At 40.9% G+C, this 26,923-nt stretch overlaps 1 protein-coding gene across 11 annotated transcripts; it reads right to left on the reverse strand.

Annotated features, from left to right (window-relative positions):
• Positions 1–4,231: 4,231 nt before the first annotated feature.
• cnot1 (CCR4-NOT transcription complex, subunit 1) lies at positions 4,232–25,753 on the reverse strand. 11 transcript variants are annotated; one of them, XM_041996461.1, is made up of 49 exons: positions 25,673–25,753; positions 23,767–24,062; positions 21,400–21,507; positions 20,897–20,995; positions 20,234–20,302; positions 20,057–20,111; positions 19,305–19,508; positions 18,992–19,160; positions 18,750–18,876; positions 18,381–18,491; positions 17,776–17,946; positions 17,478–17,605; positions 17,143–17,383; positions 16,895–17,014; positions 16,493–16,615; positions 16,222–16,373; positions 15,480–15,630; positions 15,103–15,316; positions 14,709–14,834; positions 13,949–14,073; positions 13,575–13,861; positions 13,410–13,488; positions 13,036–13,284; positions 12,809–12,949; positions 12,537–12,716; positions 12,244–12,360; positions 12,039–12,149; positions 11,828–11,905; positions 11,363–11,540; positions 10,916–11,070; positions 10,408–10,704; positions 10,134–10,274; positions 9,803–9,907; positions 9,557–9,676; positions 9,101–9,295; positions 8,749–8,891; positions 8,484–8,592; positions 8,124–8,293; positions 7,735–7,966; positions 7,373–7,621; positions 7,055–7,218; positions 6,822–6,939; positions 6,604–6,705; positions 6,288–6,461; positions 6,042–6,191; positions 5,769–5,949; positions 5,459–5,591; positions 5,234–5,368; positions 4,232–5,151 (listed from the first exon to the last, which is right to left on the reverse strand). In XM_041996461.1, the coding sequence occupies exons 2-49, from the start codon at positions 23,866–23,868 to the stop codon at positions 5,073–5,075; spliced, it is 7,167 nt and encodes a 2,388-aa protein (XP_041852395.1). In that variant the 5' UTR covers positions 23,869–24,062; positions 25,673–25,753; the 3' UTR covers positions 4,232–5,072. The 11 variants fall into 11 exon arrangements, with proteins under 11 accessions (XP_041852395.1, XP_041852405.1, XP_041852397.1 ...); XM_041996471.1 differs by lacking the exon at positions 25,673–25,753 and adding an exon at positions 25,554–25,666 and having other exon boundaries at positions 10,916–11,049; positions 13,036–13,275; positions 15,115–15,316; positions 20,897–20,989; XM_041996463.1 differs by lacking the exon at positions 25,673–25,753 and adding an exon at positions 25,554–25,666 and having other exon boundaries at positions 20,897–20,989.
• Between the last annotated feature and the right edge of the window lie 1,170 nt (positions 25,754–26,923).

Consider the following 26,923-nt stretch of genomic DNA (forward strand, 5'->3'; position numbering starts at 1 on the left):
TAATTTTATTGTAGCCATATGACATCCAGATACCAGCACGTCAGGGTGGGGAGATATGTTTCTGGGACACTGGAATGCAGCACTGCATTATCTTTCTTTTCCTGCTCACACATCAGACTTTAGGTACAACTCAAGATAGTGGAGGTGGTCTGCATTGATGGGGAAGAAATACAGTCCTACAAATGCCCAGGGGTAGTTCTGGACTACATCTGAAAAATGGATTGGAACAAGCTAAGGAAATATAAATTTACGTGACATGGACTTTCTGTGTCTCTTAACAACAGTCTGAAATTGTTTCAAGTAAAAACTGTTTCTTCTGTACTGTTTGCTGTATAGAGCCTGACTTTCCATGTTTTCAGACACAATGTCATGCTGCCAACAGAATTTCTATGTGCTATCCATGTCAGCAATAATTTCAAGCTAAGCTGCACTGCTAGCTGGCTTCAAGATATCAATCTCATCCACATAAACTTAATATATACACTCAATTTCTCTATAGTCCTTATAAATTATGTTTTTCTGTCCAATACTGTGTTTCTCTGTATGCACCATGCGTTGTTTGTAACTAATATTTATAGCCACTGATAAATGCAGAATGTACCACATATACAGTGGTGAAAATAAGTATTTGACCACCTGTTTTGTTTTTCTTTTTGACCATTAACAAAAGAAATGCAAAGGTTTACAGTTTGAATGGGGTTTGTATTGCAATAGTAAAAGTAATGACTATTTTTCACTTGAAGTTCAGCTTTTATGCATGTTCGGAGTATTTATATTTAATGAGCATGACTTGATTGTTCTGGTAAAACTTTCTTTCACTATTAAATTATACGGCATTTATATTATAAACTGCTGATTTTGTCAGTGGTCAAAAAGATTAACTTATCAGGGAGCTGAAGAGCTGTTTTCACAGTTGTACATTTATTTTAAATTATTCATAGATTATTTAGTTATTCATTTTTATTTGTATTTTCAGACGTTCAAGGCCCACCAGTCTTGTTGGGGGCAGGAACTGAATGAAAGACTGGAAATGATGGTGGACTGACTGGTTTGCAGAAAACTAAATAGACATTTTTTCTTCTTTCACAGATACTTTACAGCAATAGCCAACAAAACATACACATTACCTGTGTAAACAACCAGATCTTACCTGTGTAAACAACCAGATCTTACCTGTGTAAACAACCAGATCTTACCTGTACTGACTGTTGGGACATCGGGAGGATGCTGAAGTAATGGTAACTATGGAAACATGCATCTTTTTTTATTGGAAATGTGAATGTATGTTTCACTTATCTCTGGCTTTACAGCAGATCATAAACAGCTGCTGTAAGGACATGAAAGCTGGTCAATGTGCAGGTTGTCAGCTGTGGAGGAAGTGGTTATAAACAGAAATCTCTGAGGACTTATTCCACAGCTGTAATTTGTTATAATCATATTTTAACCCACCTGAAGTACAATAACAATTCAACCCTTGACTCTTGAGTTATTCTCTGTTAGGAGCACACTGTTTATAAAGATGACAGCGGAGGAAAATGTTCTCAGATCTAAAATAAAGGACTGCAGGTGACATATTGTGTTATACCAGATACAGTTTATGGGAAACGTTTTGTTTATGATGATGAATCAAAGTGCAGAATATTTGTCGGACTAACTTGTCTAAATTTAAATGAGTGAACATATAAACGTTGCTATTAAGTAAATTTCTAAAATCCATTGACTGGTAATGAATTTGTAAAATGCAGTGTCTAACACTACTAAACGTTGTGCTCCACAGCTGTGAAATATTCCCACGCTTCTTAAACCAGAGAACTGTTTTATATCATGACAGTTTGCTTTTTTGCCTCTTCTATTGTAGTTCTTTCTCTGTTGTGTTTTATATAGAATGAAGATCCACCGAAGATGTACATCGTACGAGAGGCTAGCCAGGAACAAGATGACACCTGAGAAGATATTAATAATCACATTTAAATTTCAAGCTGATTATGAAATATTTATCATTGTTGAAAAACAAGCTGTGTTTTAAGATAAACTAACAAAAATTTGTACCTAAGAAAAATAAAATGTTTACAAAGAAGGTTGTATTATGTTTTTCCAATGAACACAAGTGTTTTAAAAGCATCAACATGAGTTCCTCGTTAATAGCTTGGTGGGAATTTCTAGAAAATATCCAAGTCTTTACTTGTTCCATGTAAGCTCACACCCATCTGGAACAACTCTGACATCCGGCAAAACAAAAAGATGATTAATTTCACTCAATGGAAAAAAAAAGGAATAAAACAACATATAACAGAAAAAGGAAACTTCTTGTAATTTAATACACTCATTTCATAATATGGAATCAGTAGCACTAAAATTTTAGAATACCACCAGCCTAAATCTAGTATATGTAAAAAATATATATTTATACCATCAAGCAATGAAACTTGCAGCTACCCCTCAGGGTAGCAGAATTCTTGAATCAAAAATGTGAAGACTGTTATCTAAGCTAGAAGATTCAATCTCTCTTCCAACTTCGAAATGGGAGGCTGGCTTATCCAGTAACTTTGAACAGTGAAAGGAAATGAACAGTCACCAATACAAAACACTTTTAAAATGACTAAGAATCCAAATGTACAACTAATACAATTCAAATTATGCATGGAACTCATACAGGACAAAGGATGTTGAGGATGGGTCTGTAACAGAGGGGGGTTGGGGGGTACCCATGGATGTTGTCCATGTAAGCAGGCCTGTGTGGGCTCCAGGGTGGTGGGTAGTGGTTGTGGATTCTCCCACCGTCCTCCTACCTTTGTTTCCCGTGATGGGTGGGTGCATTCTGGGGTTTGTGGCGGCTCATTGGCTGCGGTTGCTGTGTGTCCTGGTCGTAGGGGACAGCTCCCAGCTTGTCCTGCTTTGGGGGACTACCCAGGAAACAGGGGTGCCTACTGCTGCCAGCGGCTCATCTTCTGAAGAGAAGTCCACTTCCCTTCCCTGCTTTCTCTCACACACATGTAGGGTCTTGGGAGGCGTGCATGTCATGCTGGGTGGAGCAGAGGGCTGTTTCTGGGGCCCTGAGCCCTTCAATCTAGTCACCCTGGATGGTCGGTGCCTGGTAGGGTCAGTGGCTGCTGATCTTGGCCTGTCAGGGCCTGCACCCTGTGACTGTGGGGGGGCTCTGGCTGGGGCCTTCCTCTGGGTGGGTCGTCTTCACGGTGGGGTAGTTGTGCTTCAGGATTGCCGCTGATCGCCTGGGTCTCTGGGCCGCCCTAGTCTGCTTCTGGCCTCCGTAGGGGCATGTTCACATTTGCACGATCACACTCATCTCTGATCACTCCTCATTCCTCATCCTGTGCATGCTGACACAGTGGGTTTATACACTAAGAGATACTTCATTGTGTTTTTTTCTGTCCTTTCCTGTCAGGTCCAGCAAAATTCCATAACTGAAAATAATTAAGATTAAAATAAATCAGATTATGAAGAGAAGCCTTATACCCACAAAGCTCCCCTTGATAAAGCAAATTTGTTTGGCGCAACACAGCAGCCAGCCCATCATTCTGCTGCTTGAGGACAAGAAAAAAAGATAAAAGATTCTCTTTCCATAAATCGTGTAATGACACATCCAGTGATTATGGAAAATGTTAATCTGTTTAAGGATCAAATCATTGGCACCAAGCAGAGAAAACATCTAAAGAGAACATACTAACACTTTAGAAAGTGTTGTTTAGAAACCACTAAAACTGGGTGAACTGTCCAACGCATTAAAAACCAGAGTCCCGACCTGAACCCCACTGAGAATCTTTGGGATATGCTGGAGAAGTCTTTGCGCAGTGGTCGGACTGCCACATCAACACAAGATCTTTGAGAAAAATGAATGAAACACTGGATGGAAATAAATCTTGGAACATTGCAGAAGCTTACTGAAACAATGCCACAGTGAATGCTGCTGGAACCAAAGCTAAAGGTGGCCAGCAAAATATTGGTGACCTTTATTTGGCCAGTCAGTGTGTGTCTAAATGTGTGAGCTGCTGGACTACTCTGAATTTGTTCCATGTCAGAGTAAAATCTCTGAGGAATGTTCCCAACCCCTTGTTGAATCAGACTCCAAGAATTGAGGCGGTTCTGAAGGCATGAGGAGGAGCAACCCGATACTAGCAAGGTAACCTGAGAGTGGACATTACTGTAAGTTGCAAACAAACAATGCACCTGCCATTTTACAATCTTGTACTTGTGAAAGAATAGTTGTAGGACAGCAGTTTGAATGCTTTATTTCTTGTATGTGTGCATACTGCTGTAAAGTAGCAAGAACTAAAGGCAAACTAGAAAGGGCTACAAAATACAACACACGGACCAATACATTTACAAAACATTCAAAAAGGTTACAAAATGGGCTGTATTGGTCCTTCTATTGTTCTTCAATTTGGATTTATATACAAATTGTCAAGTTATGATGTAACCATCACTGCACAATTTTACAAGTGCCGGGGAGAGACCCTCAGAGCCAGTTTCATATGGACAAACCATGAGCAAACCTCCACCCACACACCAGGAGCAGACCCCCACCACACCTGGGAGACTTATCTTTCAGTCCAACTAAAGACAAAAACAAGGAATTAAATCAAAGTAGCAGGAAGTTTTTTTTCTTCTTCAATCATCTACCATTCAGCCGTTGAAAACAAAAAGAAGTCAGAAAACAGGATCTGTGTGGGAGCAAAGCAACCAAGGACTTTGGTAGTGAGTGAAAATACATTTGGGTGTTTTACATGTCAGGATACATTTTATTTGACATGTGCATTGCAGCTCCTTCGTCTACTTCCCTGCTCTCTCCCCTTTTTTCTTTAATATTTACATCAAAAAGATCAAAATAAGCATTATCAAACAGCATGTACCAATCCATTCTCCATCTCAACCCCACCAGGAAAAAACATAAACGTAACTTGAAATCTATGAGCAGTAGTCCTTCCAGCCACGTTTCAAATGACTGTAGTAGCCAGTTTATCCAGTGCCAGGAGTAACGTGGGTGGTGTGTGTGGTGGGGGTGGGTCAAGGCCAAGGCATCTCTCCCAGCAGCTACAAGCTGGCTGGTGCACAGGCTAGCTGGCACCGGTGCCCTCCATCACCTGCTGGGCCTGCTTCTGCCCCATGCAGCACTGGGCTACAGACTGGAACAGTCTGGGGGACAGAGAAGGCATTGAAGTGAATGGAAACTCAGAACATCTTCATGAAAGCAGCTGCCGTTGCAATGGGAACTTACTTCTCAATCTCAGGGGCACAGTGCACAAAGTCGTGACTCCAGAACTTGAAGGCAGGATTCTTGATCAGCTCGATGAAGGTGATGAGAAGACCCCATGGATGAGGCCTGTTCACAATCAGCCTCTCCAGCAGAACCCTGGAGGATGAGGATTAAGCTGGTAAGCCACAGAACTTGTAACAGTTACTTTAAAAGAGGGCATCCAATCCTTCGATCAGACCGACTGACCTGGTGATCTGCTCCTGGATGGCCTCAGTGTTGGCCTCAGCAAACAGGTAGAGCATGGTGCAGCTGAAGTAATGAGTGTGGCTGTTAGGATAGCGCAGCTGGTTTGCAATTGCATTCAGGAACAAGTAACGACCTGGAAAGGCATGAAGGGAGAAACCTGTTCAGAGTGCTGAACATCTTAAATCTGGTTTTAAAGGTATGGCAAATCACATGATTTCTTCATTTAACCTGACAGGATCTGAAGCTGGGAAAACAGATGAACTGTCAGATTAGATGTTGGCTTATGATCCAACTCCCCCAGCTTCTTTACCTTCAGTGTCCAGGTCCACAGCCAGGTTCTGGAAGATGTCCATGTGAGCAGAGTGGGTGATGGTGCTCATGGAGGGGGTGCTGCCCTTGTTGTGGATGTGAGCGATGGCCTGTGTGCCTACGTACAACACCAGTGCATTGATCAGCTGAATGTTGTAGCGGTTTCCTGGTTCATTTGACACCTGGGGGGGAAAAAAAAACAAAACAGAAAATTACATTTTGTTTTTAATTTTAACAGCAAAAAGTAGTTAAAGCAGATGGATGCCGGCTGTACCTGCAGGTTACTACGAAGCTCGGACAGGAAAGTGACTGGTGAGCGCGTCTTCAGATATGAATCCAGATCCTTCTTGAACTGGGACGGCATTACGCCTGTAAAGTTGGTGAGGATGCGAGGAGCGATGTTGATCTCACTCAGCATGTCCACCTGCAGGACAGAGTTTTCATCAAGGACAGATTTACTGCATCATCTGTCAGACGCCGCTGATTTCCATGAAGCTGAAGTAACTCAGTGTGCATTTACCTTCAGGTTGGGTGTAAAGGGGTCAGGAAGCCTCATGTTGCGTGGAAAGGCACTGAGGATGAGGTTGCGGAGTTGGATACAGTTGGGTGGGATAACATCACAGAAGCCATAATGGTAATCACACAGGAACTCTGGGAAGTCATGGAGCAGGACCAGGAGCACCCGCAATGTGCCCTAAACAATCCAGGATAACAAATGACGGAAGAAAAAAATGAGTTAACATTTAGATAAACAAAACTATCAGCAGCAATGACAAAAGTGGATGGTGTGAACATAAGCATGTTTCATGTAAACTTTAGTAAATCACAAAGTGCACCTTGTAGAGGATTTGCATAGGTTTGTTGAGCTCTACATTCCTCAGGAAGGGGGCAAGATACTTGAAGAGATCGATGAGCAGCTGTGCGTACATGGGCCAACCCTGGACGTCATCAGAACAGTCATACAAATTCAGATACAAGTTAACAAGCATTAAATACAAATGCACCTATAACAGGTGTTATATTTTAGGACTGAGCTGATCTTATCCACATCTACCTTCTGCTGTGGTGTGTGTGCTAGCATCCTGGCAATGAAGATGCGATGGGAGATTAGCTCCAGCCAGGCGTACACGAAGCCGGGTGCTTTGGTGGGCCTCAGAATGTGAAAGGTGTTGCTGCAGATCAAAGCACAAAGTTAATTCCAAGCAAAGTACAAAGTGATATGGACAGATATTTATTCTATAAACTCATCGCAGCTCACTGGCTGCAAGACAGAATGTGATTTCCTACCAGAAGGCAGTGAGTGTCTGGAAGTTAATAGTCTCCAGAACATGTTCAGGGGCATTGAGCTCCAACAGCAGCATGATGAAAATGCGGTGGTATGGCAGCTGCTGGAACTCTGTCTGACGAACATCATGGTCTTGGATCAGAACACCAACTACAATACCCAGCACCTGGAAGAACACAACATGATCAGAAATAAAGAAAACCAGATTCAGTTAGCTGTTTATGTAATTAAACTGTCCAAATTTGCAGCTGTTGGGATGCAAGGCTGGGAAAAGTTTCCATCACTCATGCATGTTGTGAAACTGTTCGGTGTTGCTGTACCTTGTTAAGGAGGTTAATTTTTGTCACTGTGTTGGTTGCCTCTCCAGAGTGCTTCACCAGCAGTGCTATGAGCCTCACAAAGGCATCAAGGTTGTGGTAGCACTTGGCTCTGATGATCGCTGCACTGGCTGCTGGGTTGTGCTGTTGTTCAGCCTGAGCACGGTAGCTGATTTCCACACACATTTCTGTGCACAACCGGAAGAACCGCGTGATCAGGTCGTCTGTCTTCAAGATACCCTGCTGGTGCATCTGCAGGGACAAAAAAAAAAAAAAAAAATCAATAAATAGTGGAGAAGACAAGAGGAACAGGAGTATTTATGACCGTGGATCATTAGCACAAGAACCATGTTATGGGTGCTAACCTGGCCAACAAAGGCAGAGAAAGCTTTGGTGCTGTCCCTCCCAGCAGCAGCTGAGTGATACAGGTTGACCCATTCCCTCAGGAGGTACTCTGCCTTCTCCCTCAGGCCTGGAGGATCATCATATTCTGATGCTTGTGAAATCCCAGAGTGCATCATGAAGTTAGGTCCACCGTGGGCTCGGTCAATCATGGCTTCGTAGTTGGAGCGAACGACATCCATTAGTTGGGGGAGTCTAGGGTTGAGAAAATAAGCATTGAGTCACAAGAAGTTTAACGATAACAAATAAAAGAAATATTGGGTTTGAATGCTGATGTGTCATTTCAAGGTTTAAGGTTGAGTCTTTCTGAAGTCAGAGGAGTGAAGTATGTGCAAACATTGTGGGTTTTTACCCCTCTGGTGCGTTGGCTCTGGAGTGTGCACAGGTCCTCATTAAAGTCTCAATTGTGTGGAAGAGGTCAGCTTCAGTGACGTGGCTCACGCTGCGCTCATCCACCAGCAGCAACTTTACCAACTGCATGGCAAATGCAACTGCCATGTAGTGCAATCCATTCTCCATTGACTGGAAGAAAAAAACATTCATGAGTATGATAATTAAAGTTTCACCAAATCAGGTTTCCACAGGTTTTGAGATGGACAAACTGATCCTATTTCTGAATTGGAAAATTTAAATAGGAATAAATAATACTAAATAAGAAATTATATTAGATATCAAAGGACTAACACAGAATGAACCAGTTAATAGAGGTTACCTGTGCCAGGTGCAGGTCATACTGCTGCATATTCACCAGATGGTTCCTTATCAGAAGCTCTACTGCCTCTACGTTGTATTTGTATTCATCACGGCACTCAATCAGACACCTACAAACAAAACAAGTTAGACACATATTGCCCACAAAGAACAGAGCAGCAATCCTCAAGTGTCAGTCGGAAACATTAAAATGTTGCCAGAGTGCAAGATATCCGGGTAAATAAAGGTTTCTAAGAAAGCCACATTTCTAATGTGCTTTTTCTCACCTGGTAATCTGCTTATTGCACCACTGTGGTCCATATGCACGTCCGTCCTGCAGGGCTTTAAGCACCAGCAGGTGGCACTCCCTGTAGCGAAGCAGCAAGTCTGCATCAGCCCCGCTAGTAGCATCCAGAAGACCTTCAACAGCCTGAGAACACAGAGCAGCTCGGTATCAATTTAATTAGCGTAGATTTCAGCCTCCTGTGTACTGTTCTTAAAGACTGCACTCAATGGCACTACACCTGTAACGTCGTGCTTCTGTACGATTTACATCTGAGCCGATGAGTAAAAGGGGAAGACGAGTGCCTAGAAGGATGTGGCTATGGGACATTTACTTGTGAAATTTTAATGCTCTACCTTCTGCAGGAGGCCAAGTGCAGCAATCCCATCCCTGGAGTTCCTTGCCAAAGCCACAGCTTCCAGCAAGCTACGCAGTGCCTGGGTCAGGGGGTTCATAGCAAGGGCTGGAGAGATGGCATGAAGATGCTGCTCCAAGTCTGCCATGCACTTATCATAGATCTGAGCCACGTCATCAGTGGCCCATGCCTGTTGCTGAGATACAGAAATGGAATCAAAGTCTGAGATTAGAAGAAACAATTTCATGGCTGTAACTCAAAAAGCTTTTAGGTGTTTGCAATGCAAACTTAATAAATCCTGAATATTAATAGCAAAGATTGCAGGTTTTGGTCAAGTCATGCACAGATTAGAGAACAAACTCATTTTATGAGAAAGAATTGTTTAAACCTTTAATTGATTCAATCTTTTATGTTTTCAAGTTTTCTTTTATGGGACAACTACAGGAGATAAACTCACCTTCATGGGCTGAGCCAAGAAGCCGGTGGGTTGGGACAGATCGTTGCTTGGTAAGAAACCTGGAATGTTCCTTGCAAACTCCTCATAAACAGCCAGCTGCTTGGGGTCCACTCCTCCCACCTGCAACACAAAGCAACACGTTACTCCGCAGACTGTTGATGGAGGACTGCTCTGAACAGCTTCTTTTCAGCTTAAATTGTTCTTTAAACTAGCCATCTGCAGAGCTGGATGTTACTGTTATCTTACCTTGAGTCTGATCTGTTCTGGCATACGTTCAGCCTGGTAAGTCAGGACAACAGGATCACAGTATCTACGTCCCTCTTGACGTGCATGCTTGCGCAGCTCAAACTCCTGAATAGAGACCAGAGGAAGAGATTTATCAGTGAACTTCTATCGATGAGCCCTATAAATCACAGCTGAGGAGTCTATCTTCATATTATAAAGTCTGATTCCCCCTTGCTGTCCCCAGTACAGATCATTAAAATTGCCTGTCAATGTTTTGCTCATCTCAAATACCAGTTAAAGTGAAATAGATGTATAACTTGGACAGATCCGGTAGTCCACTTAAAAACCTCACCGTTGCTAGTCTCTTGTCCATTTCAGGGCCAGCCTTCTCCACAGCAGTTTTCTGAATGAAGCAGCAGGCTAATTCACAGTTATCCTGAGCAATCCTGGCTGCAGCCTCTTCCATCATTTCCCTTTGCTGAGGAGTTGGTGCCTGAGAAGAGAATTTTTTGTTTTAAAAAGCTAGACTGATACATGCCATTACAAAAACTGGACAGGTAAGGTTTGCAAGGAAAGAATTGTGATGATGTACTTGAAAAAAGCCGTCATGTAGGCTTTATGTTTACCCTTAGTGCAGCGGCAAAGCTGTTCTTCAGGTTGGTGGCGATGCTCATGAGCAGGGGCTCCCGGCAGGTGATCATGGCCATGCCGGCAGTAAGGTTCCTCATCATGTGGTGGGCTGCCACACGCATGCGGGACTCCTCCGAATCCAAGGCGAAGTCCTTCCTGATGATCTGTTCACAAGTTGTCATGGCAATTTTGATAGAGCGATCAACCACAGGGTGAACGAGTTCCTGGACTGCCCGCTCAACCGACTGCCGCACGCACTGTTTCAGCTGAGGATGAGCCTGCAGCAGCGGGATCTAACCAGATGGAAAGAAGTAGGAAAGAACGGCAGAATAAAAACCAGCATATTTAAAAATGAGGTTGATTTTGTGCATTGGGTGAAAAGTTTACTTAATTTGTGGTTTCAATCCCCACATGACTCTAGAAAGACACAAGGGTTCCTGGAAACTGAATAAAACATGAGCAGCCTGTATGATTTTTGTATTTGTTTTTCCCATGAATACTTACATTGACATTTATATTGATGTGTGGAGCCAAGCCTGCCAGGGCATACACATTGATGTCATGATAACTGAACTGTGGGGTGGGGGGCCCAGTTGTTGTGCAGGTGGTGGTGGTAGCAGCTTGGGTTGAGGGAGGAGCTGCAAATGGAACAAAGTCTCCTGTTGGTCACAAAATGCTCATTTGATTAAAATCACAAGAAAAACAGATTTCACAAACAAAATAAAAGATAACAAATCCAAAGCTTTTTACTGTCATACTTTGCAAAGAGAATTCACATAAAACAAAAATTCACGTAGACATGCCAAAACAGACAGGAGTCTGATATGTGCAATGATTAAATGTTCAAAATAAAAACAAGCAAGTGTACAGTTCTTATTTCTTTATCTTTAGCTGTGTCCTGGTAGCACACCAAGTTCTTTATTCAAGAGCATGAAAGGCAAAAGTAACAACCTGTAGTAGAAACGGGGAGCATCTCTTCTGGAAGCTTCGTCTCCTTCTTTGGTGCAGACAGCTGCTCCTCCAGGTTCTTCAGCTTCTCTTTGTCCTTCAGTAAGTTTCCTGGCTTCAGGTCATTGATGTCCAGAGATAAGTTCTTACACAGAACTTCAATCTCAAACTTTAAGTTCAACTGTAATAAACAGACCAGGATGACAAATTATTTACAACTTTCTGTTGATGGAAACATTTTATTTTTTGTTAAACCTTTGGAGAATAAATAAAACATTTAGTTTTTTACTGTAAAAGTTTATGAAAATAAAGTCAGAATATGACCCATTGAACTTAAAATTAACATTTTACACAACATCAGCATAAATTGTCATAAAACCACATTTTTGAGGAAAAGGTTGTGGGTTACTTCACACTTCAATCTATCAACAATTTGGGCTTCAAAGTAGCAATGAGAGAGTAATCCACCTTGAGGTCATGTTCTTGATGCAACTCGGCAAGAACGTTCATGATGGCCATGGTCCAAGGATTCTGAGGTCTGAAAACCTACAGCAACAAACAATCACGAAAACTGTTATTTTTCATCCACTGCCTTTTTGTACAACTATACATGTATTTTAGTCTGCAGTGTTAAAAGTTTCATGTCAATATCCTTTAAATCTGTGGCCATGTTCCTCACCATGCTACGTAGACTGGACTCTAAAACTTTGGCCACAAAGGGAACAACATAAAGGAGCTCTTGTTGGCCTTTCACATAGGCTTCCAGTAACAGAGATTTAAGTTCCAGATCCTGCGAAAAGGTGAAAATGTGCTTAGTTACCTAAAGCAGAAAGGTCAAAGCATCATTTTATAACAGAATTAACTAACTTGAAACAAATTCTTACTGTATAAAGGATGGGTTTGTTTTTGGCCAGTGTAATCATGCCCAACCAGTGGCCCAGATTCTTCAGCAGGGAGCGATCAGAGAAATTAGCAGCTGCCTTGTCTGAGGTCAGAAGCACCTGACAGAAAAAGATGGTGTTCGTCAGAAGAACTGTGATATCTGAGGACGTGTAGACGTTCAGAGATTGAAAACTGCTGGATGTCCCATAGGTGGGGAAAAAAAGACCAAGATTTGGGATAAATGCTTACACTTTGTCTTAAAAATGTCCAGTTATCTTTGCACTCAAAACCGTACCTTGATATTCCTGTAGGTTTCATTGAGAACCATCTTGACAAAATCAGGGTTCTTGAGGGTGTCCAGAAAGTTAGAGTAGAGACTGTGGAAGTTGGGCTCGATGCTGACACGCTTCATCACCAGGTACTGAGACACCCACGGCATGAACTCTTCCTTCACCGTCTCTTTTAACTCCTCAACCTGGGAAATGCAAACAGTACTCATAAAAAAAAAACTAATTTTTGAATATGAACTGTCTTCTGATAAAATGTCATTGATCTTTTTCTCATTACCTTCTGTGTCATGTTGGACTGAGAAAGGTTATTGAAGATAAAAGCAATCTTCTCCTGGACATTCTCTGGAGGCTCTACAATCCTTTCCGTTTGGTCAGTGGCCACCAGCAACGTGTCGATGTTGGTAGTGTTTATAGAAGGCTGCAGTAGGTGCAATTATACAGACAACTGAGAAGATATCAAAAAATAAGCAAAATATTGAGTTGATGTCATCAAGTCAAACTTACAGGCATATCCTTCTTGAAACTGCTGGGTGTTGGTCTTGTGATGGTGGTTGTCTTAGAAGCTGTGGTTGTAGTTGTGGTGGTGGTGACCAAGGTGCTGGGCTGGCCTGGCTGGGGGGCTTTGAGGCCAGCAGGCTGCTGTGACTGAGCTTGAACTTGTGCTAGAGCCAAGCTGCCAGGTGTTGTGATGGATCCCTGCATCTTCACCGGAGGGTCCCGTGACTGTTGGCCGTACTCGATATACTGCACACACAGGATATTTCAAGAGGCAGAGCAGGAAATTTACTCTATCTGAATGGGAAGGTACCCTCTCTGTAGTCAAGGTTGCAGAATAGGACAAACATTACCACAAAGATAAATTAAGGAAACCTGATTACCTCTTGTAAATGGTGGGGAAATTGCAAGAAATGAGCAATTGAGGCCAGATGTTGGCAATATTGCGGGTAGTCCTTAAGTCTAGAAATACAGATTTACATCAGCTTAACAGAAAATACCTTAAAAATTTATTTACTTTTTTAATTTTTTTAAGAAAAAGAAAATACCTGTTTTTGAACCTATCTAGGGCAGCAATTCCAAAGTAATACATTTTGGATCCATATGGCTTCCGTAAGGCTTCAAGAACATAGCGGAGGGCCAGGCCCAGCGCCATGTAGGTTACCAGGCCCTTCTCAATAATGCCACCAAACAGGCAGGCAGTGATGTGCAGCTCCTTGTCTGGGTACTGGGGGAAGAATCGGTATTCCTCAAACAAGTTCCGAAGCATGCAGTTGAACACCTCGCGTTCCCGCTTGATGGTGGAGTCCTTGAACCTTTGAAGCATCTCCAACACCTGGAAGGAGGCAATACTGTTGTAAACCCTGTCCAACTAAACAAGACTTAATATTACCAAGGAAACTCAGGCTTGGTCCCAACTCACTTCATCCACAGACATAGTGGGGTGAGGTGGGTGGTTGTAGATACGCTGGAAGTAACTGTTTGCTTCGTCGTCTATTTCCTTACTAAAGTGCTGGTTTGCCTCAGGCCACACCTGAGAGAGATCAGCTAGGAAAAATAGAAGAATCATTATTTACTTGGTAATGTTTTAACTCAACACTGGCAAAGCATCAGCAAATTAATTCAAACAATAAAAAGCAAGATACTTTAGTCTTTTTTTACTTGCATCCAAATCTTTGGTAAAATCCTATTGTCACCAAATATAAAGCAGATTTCTGCTGAATTTATGCGTTTACAGAGACTATAGGTGAGGAAAAACTGATTTGACTGCTTACTGTTACGTGAACAGAAATCAAATGATAAAACTCAAATGATAAAACTGATCAAATCAGACCCTTTGATACCTAAAAAGTATAAATGAAATCACATAGAAGTGGGGCTGTCAGCATAAGCAGACAAGGAATGGAAGACTGATCTGTATTTCCTCTGACTAGAGAAGTTGCAAAGCATGAAAAGACAGAAATTGTAACTGTTCAAAGCGTGACAAGATCAAAAAATTTCATTCAAAGTTATTATTTATTAATGAACTTGAAAGTATTTATGCAGCACAGTGAAGTGCATTAGAATTAAGAGTTCAAATCACAGCAACAGTCACAACTGCAGAGGAAATACAGTGCAGAGCGGCGCAGGGCGGGGCTCTCAGTCACACCACTACCACCACCACTTACAGGCCTTCATCTTACTCTGCTGAAAGGTTGGTGGGTTCAAGCCTGGTGTGCTCATCTTCCTGGTGCCAAAAGGATCAGTGCTAACCGATGCCATCCCCAGACTAGAGCCAATGCCAGAACCAATACCTGAGCCCAAAGGACCTAAAGAAACACAAAACTCCAGTTATTTCACAACATACCAGCTTAAACTTGAAAAAAGTGCTTTTTTCCCCCTGTTAGTATGGAAACTTTGCTAAATTTACCCCTTAAAATACCTTTACCTCATCACTTATTACTTAGATTTAATGCAACCAATCCCTTTACTTTACCTTCTCACTGAGAACACGTGGCCCCGATAGTGAAAGGACTTCTCGACTTATTTTGAAAAAGTTTGTATTAAAATAAGAAATAAAATGAAATAGCATAGTACCAGAGTCCATACCAGGAAGCTGCGAGGTCAGACTGCCAATACCCCCAAATGGTGTGCTAGGGTTAGGGTTGGAGAGTGGTGGGAAGGCCTTTGCTGGGGATTGGGGATTACTGAAAGCTGAACTCAGTGAGGTTGGGAATCCCTGCATGCTCTGAGCATGGGAGGTAGCTGTACTCCCCAGGTTCAAGGAGCCCATGCCAGTCAGAGGGTCCATCTGGAGAAAAGCACGAGGAAGTGACAGAACTATAATTTCCAGCTTGGAACAGAAATTTTATGATAATCTGGATCCATCAAATTTATTTTGTAGAGATATTTAAAAAATTAAGCCACACTTTTACAGTCTGCCTGCAGAGGCATCATGTGATCATCGTCTGTACCTGTACAGGTGAGATGGCATCCAGGCTGCTTGTGCTCGGAGCACGTCCCTTTGGCATGACTCCAGGTGGAGGCTGCCGAGCTTTATTCATTACATTGCTGCAGTTGGCAACCATGGTAAGGATAGTCTCAGACAACTCCTGGGATACACTCCTGAGGAGGAAGATGAAGAGGAGGAGGAAGGAAAGGGGACCATTCAAAAACACTGAACAATGTATGTGGATCTTAACCATTTTATACAGCAGCTTTGTTAGAAAACGTCTTCCTGAATAAAAACAGCAAACAGAGCAGATGCAGGACTTTCCTCTGAAACACTGGACATTATTTTTTGTTCAAATGAGGTACAAACTCAGAAAATATTTATAATAAAACACTGCTGTGTCCCTGTGTGGGGCAAGCCATTTATTGCTTTCAAATGTTTTTTTCCATTGTTGCCAAAACAGAAAAACTGTTTTCAAAAAGAGCAACCATCCGTACACATATCATCTTGGATAAATGTGGCTAAATTCAGAGATAGACTGGCCAGAACAGGCGTGATGAGCAAGAGGACACTTTTCCTACTTATGTCTTAATGAAACTGTTAAACTGCGCTGCCGTTGACTCAACTAAATTTGCTGAACAAAGTTGAACATTTTGCACAGCTCATTTTAAATACTGCTGTCCATCAGTCTTTTAAATGTCAGGATCTGAATTTTAGTTCCCATCAGCCAGCCATACTGGAGACTAGGTTATTTAGCTTCTTACCCAGCGCATGACTGCAAACAGGCAAGCATGGTGGCTAAAGTCTCTGGAGGAAGCTGGGCACTTTTGGGCTGGTCCTTGTCAGGGGCCAGACCCCCCATAATGGATGGGCAGCGCCTCTTCAGGAATGTCACGCATGCCTGTATGAAAGGTTCCTAAAAAAAAAAAAAAAACACAGAAAAACATTTCAACTATTTTCTCAGGGAAATGTGACCAAAGTAAAATAGACATAAACATCTATAATATCTAATCTAAGTTTAAGCTGCGCACTTACCCCATGCTCTCTGATTTTGTCAGTCAGCCATTTATCAAGTTTGAGGTATTCACGGCGAGAGGCAAGTGCAGCAAGGTCAATAACAAAGGCAAATGGAGTACCATTCAGCAGCATTGATAGAGACTGGGGTAAGGGAGAAAAAAATATCACTGATCTATCATAAAAGTTAATTGTATATTTAAGATTAAACGGATTCAGTAACTTTTTTTTTTTTTTTTTAATAGTTCCTCCGTTTGCCAATACTTGATACTAATTTAATTATATGGGTCCTATTAAGTGTTATTAAAAAGTTTACTGTTACTGTAGCTTCTTTTATTATCGTTTAAAGGCTCATTCAAGCACAAAAAGTACATTTTTTATAAAGCAGTATGACAATACAATGTATGTAGTTTTTAAACAAACCTTCAAGTCCTGGGCCACATCCAAGATGCGAGACAGCTTGGCCTGGTCGTACTGCTCCCCTCTCATGTACCACTCAGCCATCGAATGCATAATCAGCTGACGGATGGAGGGAGACTGTCCCTGTAGAGATAGGGAAAGAAAGGGAAATCTGAATGTGTAATTAAGGTTAAAACAGTTACCGAAAAAAATAACATCACATACAGGACAAACATGACCTTCTGAGCTGAAAAGGAAAAAACTCCACCAACCTGTCCATGCCAGGCATAGTGCAAAATAATGGCAGAGTTGGGGTGGTTGCCCAGAAAGATGGGCATCAGGGTAGAGATTAGCTCATGGCGCAGTGTGTGCCAGGAGGTGGAGATCTGCAGCAGTGCCAACACTAACATGTCTGGGCAATGCTTGATAGGGAAGCTGAAGAGCTGCTTCACCTGTTCATACTGCCCAACCTCAGAAAGCCTAAGAAGACTCTCCACAAGGTCCAGACTTTTCCTGTAAAAAGTTTCAAGAGACTCTGTTAAGCAAATGAAATGAGCAAGGTTTCCTTTCATGTGGTGTTGCAGAAAAAAAGCTACAGCCTTCATACCATGTTGCAATCTCCCTGTTGTCATCCTCTGGTGGGGCCTTTAGGATGTCAATAGCCACAGTGTGACATGGGTAGTCTGCAAAGCAGAAGACTTCTGGGTTCATCAGGGAGTGCTGAATGAAAGACAACTGGAAAAAGAAAGTTCAGTTAGATATTGAAAAAGGAAAAAAAGCTCCATATTTGCACTGCAGCTGATCTACAGATATTTGACATTATAGTTAAAAACTTGCAGAGATTCCACTGAGTTTGATAGTTGCCACTAAATGTCATACTACAGTGGTATTTATTAGTCGTATACCTGTCCCTCGGCATGTTTCCATGGTCGATAAATGAGATCAACAGGGAACACCTCCATGCCCAGCCCTCTCTGGATACCATACACCACTATATGCAGGCCTTTACTGTCACGGATTATAAAGCCTGGGTGGTCCAGTTCATAAGTGACCTCTTTGAAGTTCAGGTTGGGATTCTGGATTTTCCACAAAAAGGAAAAAAACAAAAACAACATTAGGATCTTGTACAACCAGTATCCTCACAGCTTCATGCTTTACAAGCCTGTTTTCCAAATAACATCAGGGACACTGAATTATTTATAGATACATGGTTTGAAAAATATGCAAATGATTTTTAAAGACTTTGTGCAAAAATTTGAATTTGGAAGTCATGAAAACCATGTCCTCCTGACTAAAGCGGAGGATCAATGGTTTGATTACTTCTCACCTTTCGCTTAAATAGCTGCAATTGAGTTTAGGTTTTACCTTTTAAACAGAATGACTTTTTGTTTTGCCTTTCTAAATTATAATTTAATACAAAAACGCTTTTAGAGGCAGGGGTTAATCTGTGTTCCAAAGTGAAAACATCACAAAGTTGAAGCTTACTTTGAGAAACTGATAGTTTACTTACCACCTCTTTGACAATGTCAATGAGAACTTCAACGTTCCACGTATGTGCCTGCGAACCATCGTTCTTGTCCTTCCCATCACTCCAGATACCACTTCCTGGAGCCGAGATCGACTGCAGGTGAAAACACAAAGTTGATGTTCCAATGTGAAGAATCCATGAAGTGTGATAAAATCAACATATACATTAAAAATATTGAAATCATTGAAAAATTAATAGCTATAAGTTGAAATCAACTCAAGATTCTGACATAAAAAAAAAATGTCTGACAAATATGGCAATTTCATCTTTTAACTTCCAGCTTCTGTTAAGTGTTCCCACAGAGTGAGGGAACTCTTCAGAAGATGCAAATAGTTTATTAGCTTGTTTTACCTGAAGTGGGATGCCATCAGTTAGGCCAGAGTGGGTTCGAGCCATCATTCCCAGGACTCTGGCTACCTGGCTGGCTGTAACCTCCCTCACACCATACTGGAGAATTATGTTTCTGCACTCATCCAGACTGTACAGAAATAACAGAACAGGTCAAAGGGAACAATCTGAAATTCTATTAGTGCAGACAGGTATAAATATCACTGGAAATCTCTTTACTGTAAGTACAGTATCAATATATTCACCTAGCACAGAAGCCATAGCCAACTTCCTGAATGAAGTCTGCGAGAGAACTCTCCATGATGGTCTTAGCTAATTCCCCCGAGTCTGGAAGGATCCTGTCCATAAGAATGTCCCGTTTTTCAGGGTACAGCAGTGGTGCGAGCACCACAGGGCAGCGCTCCTGGGGGAAATCTAAAACCCAGCACACACACACAACCATGCCACAGCACATTTAACCACACAGAGCCGGATTTTTTTATTAAGCCATGCAGGAGAACTATGGTGTATTTGTTAATCATGAGTAATTTTTTTTTTTTTTTTTTTTATCCTTTATACCTCGGCAAAGTGTCTTGAGGAAGGCGTCAATCTGCTCCTGTCCTACCCCACTGGCTCCCTTCTGGCCAAACAGTAGATGGGAGAGCAGCAGGTGCAACACCTCTATAGCAATGTCCTGGAAGCCACCTTCTTGGTTTCCTCCAAGATCTGCGTCAACGTATGATCGCAAGAGATCCGGAAGTTTCTGCTTGATGAACTGTGCAGCTGAGAAAGACAAAAATAAGCAAAGACGCACTTATGAAAAATGTGATCTACATAAGTAAATCACGCCATTTCCTGCATCAATATTCAGTGGAGACTGACTTTTTTATGCAGCAATGTATTACCATCTAGACCAGGGCCTGATGTAAAGAAGCAGTTTCTAAAAACCTTTAACCATGTAGTACGGTAAAATTATGCTTTTCTAAAGATACTAATAGTTTATTCTGGACTGGGTTGTATCATCCCTCATGCTCATGTGATTTGTAAAAGCTGAAATACAACATGTCTCATTTGTTGATGACAATTCCAACTCCACAGGTTCTGTCCATACTCCAAGTGTCCATCCCACTTCATGTCACCGTAATATTAGAAAATAAATTCATATTCTTGCATGCACAATGACAAGTTTAATGTAGATCAGAATCTACACAAAGAGGACTGCTGCACAAGTTCACAATATTAGAGTTGACAGCTTACTAAAGTACAGAGAGCCTGTGGTAAAGCTCATGTCTATAGGTTAAATACATGCCAGGCTCTACTAGAACACTTACCAAAACCACGAAGGTCTGTGTTGCTGGAGTTGAGCAAAGCAAGGCCAAATATCACCTGGGAAAAAAATCCCACATCAAAGAAACAATCTGACTTGTGTTCAGTCAACATTTCTGAATGGTGAGAGCAGTCATTAATCCATGTGACTATATTTGGTACTTGGTTCAGAAATGACTTACCTCTTGGACTTTGCTGAGCTTAAGAACTTTACTAAGTTGAGTAAATAGATGAGCCGATGGCTTTAAACTCTGAAAGACAAATTACATAAAATATCTTACTATATATGAGAAATGCAATCTCTTACATTTTCCTATTTTAAGCACATGTACCATAAGACTGTTTCTCCAGTAGTAATCCATAGCTACTAGGCTGCTATTCAAACATTCTAAACTATTCACTAAATGTCACAACATGGAAAGAATTTATTTCTGTCATGCGCTTATTTCCTTTCCCAGTGCGAGTCTGATGTATTTTTGACGTAATCTACAGTTGAATCTCTGTACTTCTGCTCTGCTGCTGTGTTTGGGTGTGTGAAGGATCAGATCAGAACAAAGTGTTGAAGCAGACAACTGTTAACAACTTAAGTTACTGAAAGTACAATAAGAACATCCCCAAAACTGTTGACGTCTAAAAGTCAATGACAGATAAACACAGAATCTACACAACAGGATGAGGCCAACAGAGCTGAATCTGGCAACAGCGATAAGCACACAAGGCTGCGAAGCTTTGGACCAAGCCAGAATTGTCAAACTGGGAAGACACTGATATGTTGGTATATACTGTAAACTGGTGTATGAGCTGATGTCAAAGCTGTGACTAATATTCTAGCATCTGCTTCTTACCTTCTGGTAGTGCAGGGGATTGTCAATGGCGTAACACAGAGTAGAGATAAAGTTTGGCTTTGATATCAGCGACACACACTCTTGGATCAGAAACTGTGTCTTGGGCAAGTTGGAAAGAAAAAGGATATGGAGAAAAGGAATAAAGTACAGAGAGGAGAAGCAGGTGAAGCACAAGATAAGACAAAAATCAATATAAAACAGCTGACAATTTAATCATGAAGAGGAGGTAACCGCTTTTAATTTAGAGAAAACCTTAAGCACATCGTAACTTATGAGCACAGTTTCTATTTCATATCAGATCCAAATTATCTTTCTGACAGAACAAACCCTGCTTAAAAAGTTTTCAGTCTTTAAGAACAGAACAAAAATTATTTAAGCCAGAAGAGTGTAAAACAAAGTGTGCTGGACAAAGTCAGGCTTTTTTTTTTTTGCTTTAGCTGGCTCAACAAAACTGACAAAGTATCAAAAGAAATCCAAAATCAGCATTTTTGAGCGATGATTACCTGATGAAAGTCCTTGCCACTGCTTTTACCATCGCCACTAAAATCCACATGGGAGAAGAGACAGCGAAGTAGATGTCTGTCTGCCTCAGGACCGTGACGATTTACAATCTGCAACCACACAAAATAAGGACATGATATTTCACACCATACAATCTTTATTAAAGCACTTTTCAACAACCACAGCTGAAACAAAGTGCTGCACAGAACTATATACTAAAAACTAAGAAGGTAAAAAAAAAAAAAAAAAAAAATCATATAACATAAAAACATCAGTCATTCAAAAAGTCATAAAAAGTATGACTCATACAGCTGACCAGCTGCTGCTGCCGTTACCAAGGTCCACAAGGAAGCTCAGAGGGGACAGGGCCTGCTCTGTTGCTGCTCCACAATCGTGGAATAATCTGCCTTTACACATCAGAGGCCCCTTCACCGTCCATTTTTAAAATCACCTTAAAACCCATTTTTACTCTTTGGCTTTCAACCCCAGAGACACTCATTTATTTGATTTGTTTTAATTGGTTCGTATTGTGTTGAGTTTAGCTGTTCATGTGTCTCATTTTTATTTGTATTTATATTGATTTTATTTCTAGTAACCCCTTCGTTTCAGCTGTGGTTGTTTTAAAGTTCTTGATAAATAAAGTTATGGTATACAACCAAGTGATCAATAGTCAAATTATAGGCAAGGTATACAACAAGACTATAAGTCTATAAGTGGAGTATAAGTCAAATCAGTCATAAAATGTGTCATGAAGAGGGAAAGAGGAGAGGGGAGAGAAAGAAAAAAAAAAAACAAAAATGTGTCTGGTATGTAAACTTACCAGGGTTTCCTCTGGGATTTTTTTCAACTAGGGGAGAACTAGTCTCCTTATTACACTTAATGAACAGCTGATACATCACATTTGGCATTTGAACACAATGTCACATGAACAACCCTGTCCTGCCACTGACGAAGTTCCACTATAAAATGCAATAACTGGGTCGATTGTTTATTGCACATAAAAACACAAACATCCCTCCTGCAGTCATAACCGCCTAGTCGAAGACAGTGAAGTATGAATTGATTGGACCAATACAAACTTTTTCCTTATTCCTGCAGCCTCGAGAACAGGAAATTGAGACGCTAGTGTTTGTTTTTCAAAATTAAATTATTTGCAGAGCAGTGTCACATTTCCTGAGTACAATTTCACTCTTATTATGGTCTGTAGATGTGTGCAAATTAATCCATTCACACAACATAATTTACATTTTTAACATCAGATGGATGGATGGATAAAATTACAAAGGCATAGCAGCTTTTATTTTGCAGTGATGGTGCGCCATCATTTATGTAGCAGAAACCCTGAACACATTCAGCTTCATAATAGCATAAAGAACACACCTGGGAGCCTGAATAGACTAAGTTCATATAACAAGCCAGCTACTCCAACAAGTAAGTCACCAATAAACAAGTTCACCAAGCTCCCAATCTTATTGACACAGTCTTATTCCACATCACTAAGTCCATTGAATTCTTCATCCTGTGCGTCGTTTCTAAACAACTCCGCTAACTGCTGCTCGATTGCCGTTGTCTGCTGCGTATTTTACTACCTGCAGTTTGTAATCTGCAGAAAAGGATTTCTTCTTGGGGGCCTTTTTGTGTTCAGTATTTCTCAGTTGTCTTTAAGTAAATATTTTAGTTCATTTTTTTTTTTTAGTGGTACAGGAGAAGCAAATACCTTGTGATTCTCACAAGCCTAGAGCGCCCCCTCGCGATTATAGATGGTAATATTTACTTTTTGGTTCATGTCAGTCGGTATGAATTCACATTTAAAAATATGTTAAATTATATATTTGAGTCGCAACTGAATAACTTGCAGGAACAGCCAAACTAAGAAAAAGAGTGTGACTTAGAGTTCGGAAAATACAGTACCCATTTCTACTCTCAACACTTCCCTATTTCCAATTTAGATGCCAACCCCACAACATTGGCAAAATCATCTGATCATCATGATGGACACCAAACTTTGCTGTGTGTTAACTGGCTTTAGAGGTTAAAGGCTTTAATAACAACTGTGTGCAACTGAGCTTGCTTCCAAAACCAATGACTCTTCTTTCCACATGGATATGCTAAGAAATAACATATTATCATCATGTTTTACAACACATGCCAATATATTTGCAAAAGCAACGACTTCCAAATTACTTCTTTCTTGCAGAGCAAAGAAGTACGTCAGCGTGTGCATGACTTCACTGATGCAGCAGATGCTGTCGTTATGTACACAGGTGGGGATTGTATCTGACCATTCTATAGTCTACAGTGTTTTTGTACAAACAAATCTACTGACACCTTTAAAAATAAATTTATTTGATGATATTGGAACTACTTACGTGCTGTATTTCTTGCTGGCTGGCTCGGTAGTTTTTCTTTGTTAAATTGTCCACCAGATAGCTGATTTGAGACAAAGCCAGCGAGAGCGAGTCAAGATTCATTGCTGGTTGGGGCGGAAGCAGGCGGCCGAGCACGGCGCAAAATCACCATTATTCCCCTTTAGTCACTTCAGTGATAGGTTACTTCTGCTCCCCCCCCCCAAAAGGTGTGACAAGTGTTGGCTTCCAAATGTGTGCTCCGATCAGTGGCTCCCGGTGCTAAGTAGAGTCCTTCAAATTAAAATCAAGATCAGCATCTGTAATGAAAAAAAGAACACAATCAGAAATCACTTCAGACAAAGAAATCATTTAAGAAAAGTTTGTGCAGCCACAAATGTGGGTGCAATACAATATTCATTATACTCTGGTAACACACAATACTGACACTGGCATTGAGGCCTGTTTGTATGACAGACTCAAACTTGCACCGAAACATTCTTGCATTAAAACCCAAGCACTGACATGAAAATAAATACCCATGCTAAATACAAGTTGCAGCGATACGGATTTGTACAACTTCGTTATATTTGAAGTTACATGAACCTTTGTACCAGTGGACATTACTAGGCCTCAACGATATCCTTACATCTTACATACGTTGAGTCAGAAAGCGTTAAATCGCTAACCTTAAAAAAAAAATTAAAAAGCACAGACATTTGCACCCTTTTAAATAAATGTAAAATGGCAAATTAATCAAAAACTACCATTTAACAACACACTAGGACAAAGAACAAGCTAACGTAAGTTAGCAACTAAACAGTCACAATGAATATTCGTATCATACTGGAGTCATGATTTCACTTCATTTTTCTATTATATGTAATTAAGATTACACGAATTAATACGCGTAAATTATTTCGAGCTCCGGAGACCGCGCTCTTATAATATGCTGAATGACCTATCTGTGTAAATGTAGCTAACACCACCATGACGCTGATAAACACTGCTGGGTTAGCGTTAGCCAACATGTTCCGATTTTCTTTAACTAGCATCAACACTGACCATTAGAATCACACACGCTATCGTTTACCAAGCGATCTGGTTTATGAATATATATTATATTAATATCTCACCCGTCCATCATCAACAGGTTGTGCTCAACATTCATCACCAACAGTTGTGAAATACGGCCAACTCTATCCGGGCTAAGTGCTAATGCTAGTAAAGCAGCAAATTCAAGAAGCTAAAGTTAGCAACATGAGCCCGTTTCAAGCAAGTGAACACGAGACCGAAAGCCCCATTTTCATTTAATCTTTCCAACTTACTCAAATTTATTTGGCTACACAACCGGTTACTGAGATTTGGAAAGACACTTTCAGTAATAAGTTAAAGCGTCTTGAGTAATGCTAACGAGTTTATTCACGACCAATATAGCTAACGGTAGCATTAACCTTGTTAATGTTAGCTTGCTTCCTAGCTCGTTTCCTTGCGCTACGTCTAATCTATGGAATTGCTAGCTTTGTTACAACCGTTGATTATGTTTTAGTAATGAATACATCCCGCACAAATGTAAGCGTTATCTTCAACATCCAAATGATTAAAACAGTTATGGAAAACAACATACGCGTAATGAAGATTTTTATTATATCACAGAATTGTTACTTTCTTGATAACATTATAGCAGTAGCTTCTCAGCAAATAGACAGATCCTCCGTTGCTGACCAACGGCAATGTTCCGTATAAAAATAGGTTATTGTTTTCTGAATAAGCACGTCGACTGTTGTACGTTACGTATCTCAAAGTCTTACCGTGCACCCAATAAAGTAATTCAGATCCTCATCCCTTCAAATTTCACACAACAAACTTGACGAAATGCAAGGGTTGCAATGCTCCTGTTCAATTAGATTTTCAAAAAATGGCGACTCACACCGCCGCGGCGCGCTCACGCTGCTAGACGCCAGTGCTTGTCGCGCTTCTCAGAGCCCAACGGCAGACACCTGAACCCTTGAAGTGGTAATTTCATTGATCTGTTTAACCCTCCTGTCGTGTTCATCTCCCGCCCCTTACTTTAGTGTTTCATATCAAAATGAACTGTTTTAACTGTTCTTAAATTAGTACAAAAACCATTTTTCCCCACCACATTTTTATTCAACATTAGCTGTGAACAATGTCTCAAAGTAGTGTTTAATATGAATTTATAGAATTAGACATAAAATAACTGCAGTGAAAATACAAATGGGCACTGAAAATGTATTATAAAATGAACACGTAATGTTAAAAATAAATGGAAAACCAAAGACCAAACTCAACATGAAGTTGTGTGTGTGTGTGTGTGCATGTGAATTCACGCTCATGAATTCACATGTGAATTCATGCCCGCTCTGACTCAGGTCAGAAGGGGCCTTGCAAACAGAGGCATCATAGGCAGACTCTGCATCCCACAGATTTTTTGTAGCCTCATTGTTTAAGCCCTATACTCGTTAAAATCAAAAAATTAAAACCGACCTATGTAGGCTTGGAGGTCTACCAGGTCGATTTCTCTCCAGGTGTCCCCAAACACAAGCGTCCCCGCCAGGTTTGTCATCTCCAGTATAATTCCCTCAATGGACTCTGGTAAAAAGAGTTGGATGCTGGACTTGATGTCATCCACACAAGATGTTGTATACCGTGTTGGCCCTGTCGTCATCTTTATGATGTTTTCCACTCTTGCTCTACTTCCTCTGTCCTGGGGGGGATGAAGACCAGAGCAAGTGTCCACTCTTGGACTGGAATGTCTCCTCAGGTGCCTGTTCTTCAGGTGCCTGTCCCTCTCCATCTGTTGACTGGTCAGTCTCTTCAAAGGCAAGGCAAATATATTTGTAAAGCACATTTCATGTACAAGACAATTCAAAGTGCTTTACATAAAACATTACAGCAGGGTGCAGAAAGCAATACAAGAGCATAAAAAAAAACAAAGATTAAAAGAAATGCAATTAATTAAATAAAAACAGAAAGAAGAGGCTAAAATAAAATAGATAAAATGCAAGAAATAAAGTTCCAGTGTGGGGAAAGACATATTAAAACATGATTCCAGCTTAAAAGAACCAGATGTAGTTTTTGACTTCTAAATAAAAACTATTGAAATGCAGCAGAGAACAGGTGGGTCTTTAACCTGGATTTTAATAAACTGAGGGTTTCT

Source organism: Melanotaenia boesemani, chromosome 10, assembly GCF_017639745.1.
Source record: "Melanotaenia boesemani isolate fMelBoe1 chromosome 10, fMelBoe1.pri, whole genome shotgun sequence".
Classification (NCBI taxonomy): domain Eukaryota; kingdom Metazoa; phylum Chordata; class Actinopteri; order Atheriniformes; family Melanotaeniidae; genus Melanotaenia; species Melanotaenia boesemani.

Excerpts from the sequence above, each read along its gene's own strand:
- cnot1 (XM_041996461.1), bottom strand. The coding sequence starts at position 23,868 with ATGAATCTTGACTCGCTCTCGCTGGCTTTGTCTCAAATCAGCTATCTG. Across the intron at positions 19,509-20,056 it reads CACAGACCTTCGTGGTTTTG|CTGCACAGTTCATCAAGCAG; the intron begins GTAAGTGTTCTA and ends TGTCTTTCTCAG. Across the intron at positions 12,950-13,035 it reads GTTTCAAGAAGGATATGCCT|CCTTCTATAAACACTACCAA; the intron begins GTAAGTTTGACT and ends CACCTACTGCAG.